General features: G+C 41.7%; 2 protein-coding genes across 2 annotated transcripts; one reads left to right on the plus strand and one right to left on the minus strand.

Moving 5' to 3' along the window:
• Nucleotides 1-4,067: 4,067 nt before the first annotated feature.
• Nucleotides 4,068-5,003, minus strand: LOC130719470 (uncharacterized). Its single transcript, XM_057570098.1, has one exon. It carries the CDS (start codon nucleotides 5,001-5,003, stop codon nucleotides 4,068-4,070), a length of 936 nt encoding a protein of 311 aa, XP_057426081.1.
• Nucleotides 5,004-7,170: 2,167 nt separating this feature from the next.
• LOC130720838 (probable L-type lectin-domain containing receptor kinase S.5) lies at nucleotides 7,171-9,571 on the plus strand. Its single transcript, XM_057571540.1, has one exon. It carries the CDS (start codon nucleotides 7,281-7,283, stop codon nucleotides 9,300-9,302), a length of 2,022 nt encoding a protein of 673 aa, XP_057427523.1. The 5' UTR covers nucleotides 7,171-7,280; the 3' UTR covers nucleotides 9,303-9,571.
• Nucleotides 9,572-9,949: the final 378 nt, after the last annotated feature.

Below are 9,949 nucleotides of genomic sequence, written 5' to 3' on the forward strand. Positions count from 1 at the left end.
TTCCTCAATCCAAACAACGTTGGAAAATTTTGAGGAGCTCTTAGCCAAAGAATCAGCTACTGCGTTGCCAGAGCGGCGAACAAAAGATAAATGAAAGCTAATAAAAAATGAGACCATAGCCCTACAGTCATTTAAAACAGAAAACAAATAAGAAGCACCACGCTTGTTCTGCTGCCAAGCCTCAAACAGTTGCAAGCAATCCGTTTCGAGCACCACCCGGAAAAAACCAAGATCTCGAGCCAAAGAAATACACCATCTGAAAGCCATAGCCTCTGCAACAAGAGATGAAGGAGCGCCTACAGGACCATTAGTAGCTGCAGCCATGACCTCACCATGTGAGTTTCTCGCAACCATACCCATACCTGCACCTGTGGCCAAAGTCCAAGAAGCATCAAAGTTCAGCTTAATAAACTGTCCTACCGGTCTTCTCCACACCATTGGTTGTTGATCAGCGGTGCTGGTTGCCATGTGAGGAAGAACCGCCGCATCATCATAGCACGGCAGAGCAGCCAAGCGTTGCAGAACCGCATCCAAGGAGGGCTGAACATAGTCATGAACTGACTTGTTTCTATGCTCCCATATAACATAAATAAGAGTGAAACCCATAGCAATTGCCTCATCATCCTTAGTGGCCATAATCTGCTTAACAAACCCTGTTGGTTCCTCTGCTGGTTGAAACCGCACGCTCAAGGGAGCTGCATACCACCAACGTGCCACTATCGGGCACTGGAAGAGCACATGGGCACTTGTTTCCGCGCTGTCCTGGCAGAAGGGGCACACATCCTCTATCTCAATCCCGCGCTTCCGTAAGGCATGGCGGACCGGCAAAATACCCACAACAGCTCGCCACACTACATCCTTAACCCGAGGTAGAGCATGAGCTTTCCAAACGGCTTTCCAGAAACTAGCTTGCTGATTTTGACCCCTGTTGGACGAGGTCGAGGCCTCATCATGCAAGCGTCGTTGACGAATAAAAGCGTAGCCCGTCTTGGTTGTGTATACCCCATCTATTGTCCAAGGCCAAAATAGTGCATCAGGTGATGGCTTCCAAGGTAACGGGATGTCTAGAATCTCCTTCGCTGTGGGTGGCCAAAAGACTAGCTCGATGAGATCCCTATCCCAGACCTGCATATCATGAACCATCAAATGACAAACATGAGTTAGATTACCCGTTTGGGCTAAATCAGTGCGATAAATCAGGGGATTTCCACTTGGAAGCCAATTATCCCTCCAAATATCAATCCCTTTGCCATCACCAACATTCCATCGAGCTCCCTCCATGAACACCCATGCTGTGCGTGAAATGCTAGTCCAAGCATAGCTTGGCCGCGCATGTTTCTTAGCAGCACTCAGGGTGGTCCGGGGAAAATACACGGCCTTAAAAACTTGGCCCAAAAGAGACTCTGGCTGCATCTGAATACGCCACCAAGTCTTGGCTACTAAAGCTGTGTTAAAAGCTTTGAAATCACAGAAGCCAATCCCACCATCGAGCTTGGACCTGCATAAGGAGTTCCATTTGAGCCAATGGATCCCACGTCGGGAAGCATCCCCACTCCAGTAAAACCGGCTAATCATTCTCTCAATGTCTGCACATAAACCATCAGGTAAGATAAAGCACGACATAATATAAGAAGGGATAGCTTGAGCTACCGCTTTAATAAGAACCTCTCGTCCTGCTCTAGAGAGGGAGCGTTCCTTCCACCCTTTGAGCTTCTTCCAAACTCTTTCTTTGACAAAATTAAAAATTTGGGTTTTTGACTTACCAATAATGGTGGGTAAACCCAAATATTTGTCATAACTATCCACAGCCTTCACACCCAACAGCATTTTCAGCTCATTGAAGCGGGGACTAGGAACATTGCGGCTACAGGATAGCATAGATTTGTCAAAATTAATGACCTAGCCAGAAACTTGCTCATAGGCAGCAAGGACATTACGAATAGTGTGAGCTTCCTCCATAGTGGCTCTAGCAAAAACTACACTGTCATCTGCAAAAAGAAGATGTGAGATCATAGGAGCAGATGGCGAACGGGCAATCTTAATGCCATGAAGAGATGAAGCAACAATCTCTTTTTGAATCAGAGCAGAGAAAACTTCCCCACAAAGTATAAATAAATAAGGGGAGAGGGGATCCCCTTGTCTCAACCCTCTGCCTGGATCAAATGGAACCTGTGGATTGCCATTAAGCATCACCTGAAACTGAACTGTCGTCACACAGGCCATAATTAGTGACACCCATGCAGAAGGGAAACCCATCTGATGAAGCACACTCTGAAGAAACGGCCATTCGACCCTATCGTAGGCCTTGGACATATCCAACTTTAAAGCCATCATGCCATTACGGCCATACATTTTCTTTTTCATCAAGTGAAAACACTCATATGCCACAAGTGCATTATCCGTAATTAAACGTCCTGGAACAAAAGCACTTTGAGGCCCAACAATAATATCAGATAAGACAATCTTTAACCTATTAGCAATAGTTTTTGTAATAATTTTAAAAATAACGTTACATAAGCTAATAGGTCTAAACTGGGTTGCATGAACAGATTTTTTAATTTTAGGAATCAAAACAATAAGAGTTTTATTAATCGAACCTGGTGAAATTCTGTTGTGCAACACCTCCAGGCAAAAATTAGAGACATCATCTCCGAGTATGTGCCAAAATTTCTGAAAGAAAAGCGCCGGTAAACCATCAAGGCCAGGAGCCTTTGTCGGATGCATATGGAAGATAGCCTCTTCCACCTCCTCCCTGGTAAAGGGGGAGTTCAAAACGGCCAAATGGCCCTCCGTGATACGGTTTGCCACGAGACTAGTGGCTCCCTCTATCTCCGTTGGATTAGACGTGCTGAAAAGTTGAGAGAAATAGTCAGTTAAAACCCTAGCAATATTATTGATATCCGTCCATTTTCTCCCGTCGTCATCCACTAATTCTTCAATTTTATTCCTCTTCCTGCGCTGGGTCGCTTTCTGATGGAAAAATTTTGTGTTTCGGTCCCCATGGCGCAACCAAGTGGCTCTAGACCTCTGGCTCCAAAGGATCTCTTCTTGTTTTAACAAATTATCCAGCTCAGCCTCTGTAGACCTCATCTCAGCTACCACCACCTCTGTCTGAACACTATGCTGGAGATTCTGAAGGCGGGTTTTCATAGCTGACACCTTTTTTGGAATAGCGCCAAACTTTTCTCTCCCCCATGCTTGAAGAGCTTCTCCAATGTTAGCAATTTTTCCAGTAATGTCCCCATGCTCTCCAGACCATATCGCGGCCACTATCTCTGCACACTCATCACCATCCTGTAGCCACACCTCTTCAAATCTGAACATCCGTGAGCCTGAGCGACTAACTTCTGTTCTGCGATGCCCGCATGAGACTAGGATGGGATTATGATCTGAACTCAGTCTAGGAAGATGAGAGACCTCCACACACGGCCAAAGGGCCCTCCAACTCTCATTAATGAGAGCATAATCAAGACGTTCCTCAATGGATGCAGGTATGCTTCGCTTATTGGACCAAGTGAAACGGTAGCTCGAGTAACCCGCATCAGTAAGACCACAATCTGACACTATTTGGCTAATCATCTGTAAATGGTGCACGTCAACTGGGTCGCCTCCCAATTTGTCATCTGGACCCAACACATCATTAAAATCACCCAAGCAAATCCAAGGTGTTGTATCCGGAGGCTTCAAGCGCTGAATTAATTCCCAAGTGCGATGTTTATTATGCGACTCTGGGAAACCATAAATTGCAAGAATCTGCATTCTAGTCACTGTCTCTGGGTGAACTGCCATGCAAAGAATATGATTGAGAGAACCATGTGTCACCTGAACCTCTGTCTCGTCATTCCAAAGCAAACAAAGGCCTCCTGCACGAGATTTACCTCTACCTGCACAATCTATAGGAAACAAATTAGCAAAACCAAAAGAATAACGCATAGCTAACATTTCATGTGCTGATTTACGTGTCTCTGAAAGAAAGAGCACGTCGGGAGCTTCTGTAGAAATTAGCCGCTTGACGGCTTGAACTGCCCCTGGGTTCCCAAGCCCGCGACAGTTCCAAGCTATGAGCTTCATTGAGGTGGGCGGGACTGCCTAGCAGTCTCCGCCGATCCCAATCCATTCTCTGTGTTCATCTTCTTTAGAGGAGGTGTTGCCCCCGTTCCTGACCGGTCCGGAGCAGAAGATGAGTTCCCGGACCGTTTCCTTTGCCACTTTGTCCCCCTCGGAGTAGAACTCTTAGAGGGCCCTCCGTCGCCACTGTGCGACCTGTTCATGGCTCCACTTGTGGAGAGCTTCTGTGATGTTTTCCGTTTATCTCCCGGGTTCTCAAGCTCTGTTTTACCATCTAGACCTCCCTCTAAGACAGCTTCTGGATTAATCTCAGTATCATCTTCCTCATAATCCTCGAACTCGCCAGCTAAGCCATCATAGACATCATCTTCCTCTCGGGTGGCAATTGGTTTCCCCTCCTTGTGCCCTGTGGTCTGTTCCACACCGCTGCCAGAAGACCTGTTTTGTTTGCTACTCTTGTTTGAAAACCCACGGTCTCTGTCATACTCCTCTGCACGGAGCCCGCCATACGGAGCCTCCTCCTCTGGTGCGAGCGGACCCTTGTCACAGTGTTTTGCCACATGATCAAGAAAGCCACAAATATAGCAATGGTTGTGCAGCTTTTCGTACTGAAAGAACACTTCTAACTGTCCTCCATCATCAAGTGCTAAGACCTGTCCCCTACGCAGCGGGACAGTAACGTCTATCCAGACCTTAAACCGGAAGTAAGCACCAAGGCGATTATTACCCCGCCGATCGCTTGTAATATAACCTGCAAAAGCACCTCCCAGCGCCCTAGCGACTTGCTCAGACCAGCAACTGTATGGTAAGTCGAACACACGAACCCAAAAGGGGAGTCGGGTAAGAGGCACCTTTGAGGGATGGACGTTAATATCCAGAGCTTCGAGCACCACAGCGAATCTGTTGAAAACCCAGGGTCCCGATTGCAGCACCATATCTCTGTCATGCTTGGAAGCAAATCTGAATGTGTAGAGATTTTCTTCCACCTGGCGAATTTCCACGCCGTTAGTGGTTGGTGGGGAAGCTGCTGTGCTGGGATTCCTTCGCTGACCACACCTTCCGGAATCTTTTTTAGTTTTAATGCATTGTTCCTGTCATATCTTCTACTTTCATCATTTTTCTCTTTTTTAATTTTTATTTCATTGTGATAGAAGTAGAAATATCTATACAAAATAATCATTTTTTATTTACTTCTTCTTATATTTATATCTAACCCAAGAAGCTAGTGGAGAGAAAAATCAACTTTAATACTCTTTCTGACCTTGTCTGCTTTTTTTACTCCGACTTCTTCCATTTACCAAACATAGCGTTAAAGTCCAACAAAATCAACAAGGAAACTTTCCAAGGTTACGTGGAGAAGCAATACGCAGCACAAAGGTACAATTTGTTAATTTTTTTGATAATAGTACAATTTGTTAATTCAGTCATTGACTATTATGTTTATCAAATGAAATTCAGATAAGGTTCTTGGAAGCATGGTTAATTTGACTGGGCGATATATGCTTATATAAAAGTATGGTTTTAAATTGGAGTTGCCATCATGGATGGCTATGTTGCGGAATTGCTGATGATATCATTTTGCCTTGCTTCATCCCTCGGCCTTGATGCAGTTGTAAATATTAAAATAGAAATGATAGATTTTTAATAAAATAATAAGGATAAAAATGAAAATAAATTTATTAAATTTTAAATTTTATAAACTTACCTCTGGCAGTTTATTAAAAGATCTTTAAACTACTTGAATAACCTCCTTCTATTTATTTTTTTTTAAATGAATAAGCTCCTTCAAAACTTCATTAATCATTTTAAAAAAAACTTTTATTTAAATAAATTTTAAGTTAATTAAATAAGAATTTCAGCTTAAATATAGTCAAAGTGTTAATTGCAATCATAGAAAGAGTCGCTAAAGCTATCCATGGAATGTCCCGTCACAATATACTTCTGAATAAACAATAAGAAATTAAATAGGCTAGGATAAATTATTTATTCCCCATGAGTCGTCTGATGATAGCAAAATATTTCTGACTTTTTCACATCTCATTTTGCAAATAGGATAAATTATATCTTCCTCACGAGTAATGAGTCGTATGATAATAGCAAAATATTTCAGACTTTTTCACATGATCACATCTCCTATCACAATAGGACTTTTTGCAAATAGGACAATATTGTTGATCTAGTTCATCATCCTTGGGAGGTGCGTGTAGTGCATACGTTGCGGGAAGGCAACTCTTGTGCTGATTTTTTAGCTAAGATGGGAGCTAGATAAAACTTAGATTTTCTCCTTGTACAGGACCCCCCTCCTGGCTTTGAACCTTTGTTGCTTGCTGACTCTCTAGAAACAACCTTTGTGAGGTTGTAGGTTTTTTTCTTCTTTTATCCTGTTTTTGTTTCTTTGTCATTAAGCATAAAAAAAAAAATCTCCTCTCACATTTTACATATAGCAATCTTTCGTTCTATTTTTTTTATTGTTTTCTATAGATATCATGTTCATCACTGAATAATCTACTTTTAAATTGAGCTTTGACTTCTATATATCTATATATATTTTTCAACCTACAATTTATTTTTCTATTTCTCTTCTTGCCCGCAGCGGCGGAGGGAGGGACATGGTTGCACCAGAGCTCCAAACTTTTCAATTTATTTTTACATGTTATACATATATATGAATTATAAAAGTTATTCTCAGCATGTTACCATACCCCAAACTTCTCAATTTTATTTATTTACATATCATACATATATAAATCAGCTATAGAAATTATGGTAAGCAACTAAGCATGTTATATTCTTTCTTCTTGGCGATCATATTATATATCATTCATTTTCTTTTTTCTTTCCTCTCTTTATTATTTATTATTAGATGTATCAATATTTCTTTTTCTTTTGATTTCTCATTTTCTCAATACGACATTATGTCAGTATCTAATAGTAGGGTTTCTTCCACAAGAGATTTTCTTTATGTAAATTACTCCAAGAGGGCCCAGGAATCATCCAAGAAAGAGAGGGTTTAAAAATCAGGGAAATGTCAAACATATACAAAAATATTTAATTCATTCCATTCTACCAAACTTCCCATATATATGTGGTTTATTGAAACAAAGAATGATCATGTATTTCATTAACATTCCACAAGTCAGAATTGCCTTCAATTATCATCACAAATTCTCCAAATTAATTAGGCCATTTTTTGCCATTTCCACCTCCAAAACATGCACTTGTCTTGGCTAATCCGATATCAGTTATTAGCACTAATCTTCATTTTCATCACCCTCACCCAAGTTACCTCCTTATATTTCAACTTCCCTACCTTCAAACCAGAGGATGAAACTTCCCATTTACTCCTGAGCAAGAACTCAAAAATCTACCTAGATGCCATCCAAATAACCCCTGATATTCGCGGCGCGATCGTGGATTATTCCGGACGCGCTTTCTACAAAAAGCCATTCAGACTTTGGAGCAAGAACAACAACAACAAAGTAGCTGCCTTCAACACCACTTTTGTTCTCAACATAACCCCCCAAACCTCCCCTGGTGGAGAAGGCATAGCCTTCATCTTAACCGCGGATCGCACTCTACCGCAAAACAGTGAAGGACAATGGCTTGGTATTGTGAATTCCACAACCAATGGAACTTCACAATCTGCAATTCTCGCGGTGGAGTTTGACACCAGAAAAAGTTCCACAGATGATGGCCCTGACAACCATGTTGGGATCAACATAAACAGCATACATTCCATCATACAGGTTCCACTCATAAACACTAGGGTCAATATTTCATCTGGTATAAATGTAACTATCAGAATTCAGTATGAAAATGATGTAATAACCGTTTTTGGTTCCATGACTGGAGCTTCAAACGGTTCCATGGAGACCCTCTTGGTATCTCCACCTCTTAATCTATCTTCCTATCTTCAAGAAGAGGTTTACTTGGGTTTCTCTGCTTCAACAAGTAATTACACACAGTTGAACTGTGTAAGAGCATGGGAATTCAACGGTGTAGATATTGCAGACGGTGATAAAAACCTGGTTTGGGTTTGGATCACAGTACCAATTATTACAGTGATTGTCATAGGTGGATTGATCTTGTTCTTGGTTTTTCGCCAAAGGAAACGCCGCGCGGAGAATCCAGAAGATGCATATCCAAGAATAGAGGATCAAATTCAACATTCCTCATTTTCTCCAAAGAAGTTTCAGCTGAAGGAGATGAAAAAAGCAACAGGTGGATTCAGCCCTCAAAATAAACTTGGGGAAGGTGGATTTGGAACTGTCTACAAGGGGGTATTAGGAAACAATATGGAGGTAGCAGTGAAGAGAGTGTCCGAAAACTCGCGGCAAGGGAAGCAAGAATTCATAGCAGAAGTGACAACAATTGGAAGACTTCACCACAGAAACTTGGTGAAACTCATTGGCTGGTGCTACGAGAGCAAAGAGCTTCTACTAGTCTATGAGTTCATGCCTAATGGGAGCTTGGACAAGTACCTATTTGGCGATCAAAAACTCGGTAATAACAGCATCGGATGGGGACTTTCTTCAACACTGAATTGGGAAACTCGACATGGTGTGATTCATGGTGTGGCACAAGCACTGGACTATCTCCACAACGGTTGCGAAAAGCGGGTGCTTCATAGAGATATCAAGGCAAGCAACATCATGTTGGACACCGATTACAACGCGAAATTGGGGGATTTTGGACTAGCGCGTACAATTCAAAAGAGAAATGAGACTCACCACTCCACCAAGGAAATTGCGGGGACACCGGGTTACATGGCGCCGGAGACTTTTCTCACGGGGAGGGCGACCGTAGAGACCGATGTTTACGCGTTTGGGGTTCTTGTGTTGGAGGTAGTTTGTGGAAAGAGGCCAGGGAGTATGTTTGCACAAGATGACTATAAAAACAGCATTGTGTATTGGGTTTGGGAGCTTTATGGAAAGGGGAGAATAGTTAGTGCTGTTGATTCAAGGGTAAGTAAGGAGGAGGAGGAGGTGATCAAGGAGGAGGAAGTGGAGGATTTGCTTGTTCTTGGGCTGGCTTGTTGTCATCCGAACCCACACCGGCGGCCGTCGATGAGAACTGTTCTGCAGGTTCTTAACGGGGAAGCGCCGCCGCCGGAGGTGCCGCAGGATAGACCTGCTTTTATGTGGCCCGCTATGCCTCCATCTTTCAAAGAAAATGAAGATAGCTCCCTCATACAAGGATCACTTACAGCATTCACTGATATCTCTGGGAGATAATTAAAGTTACTTAGGTTCATGACCAGAACTGGTTTTAGTTGGAATATATAGTTCTTGTATTTGCTGATAAGTTTTTATACATCAGTGTGTAGTTCAGCTTTGATATATATTTGCAAACAATTTTTCTTTTGTGTAAATTTTAGATCGTCATCATCATCATTGGATCCTTGTACATATAGAATTATAGATCCTATTGATTTGAAATTGATCTCTACACTCCACCCATGTATCTGAGAAATTAAATGAATTTGTTCTTGGACATTTCTATATATGGATGACCTCGTTCAGTATATTTGAGGCTGTTAAATCTACAAAAGTAAGCATATATAGATGGGAAATTATTAGTTGAACGATCAGAACACAAACGAAACTTAATGAAAATATTACATTCATTTGATGCCTCTTTGAATTTATTTTGTTAAATGTTCTCGTGTATAGCTCAAACCCGTACAAGGAGTCAGTCAATATCCAAAAATGTAGAGGTGGATGAAGAAAAGATGTAGGAAGAAAATAAAGACTAAAAAGAGAGTAAAAATGTGATATGTGAGTTTATTGAAAAAAGAAGAGAAAAGTAGAAAGAAAATGAAGGTGAAAAAAGAATAAGAGTATAAATAAATCATAGATCAGTGATTATCCGAGTCAAGTAT

The sequence above is a fragment of the Lotus japonicus genome, chromosome 5 (genome assembly GCF_012489685.1).
Source record: "Lotus japonicus ecotype B-129 chromosome 5, LjGifu_v1.2".
Lineage (NCBI taxonomy): Eukaryota > Viridiplantae > Streptophyta > Magnoliopsida > Fabales > Fabaceae > Lotus > Lotus japonicus.

Coding starts and splice junctions, on each gene's coding strand:
- LOC130720838 (XM_057571540.1), top strand. CDS start 7,281: ATGCACTTGTCTTGGCTAATCCGATATCAGTTATTAGCACTAATCTTC.
- LOC130719470 (XM_057570098.1), bottom strand. CDS start 5,003: ATGGTGCTGCAATCGGGACCCTGGGTTTTCAACAGATTCGCTGTGGTG.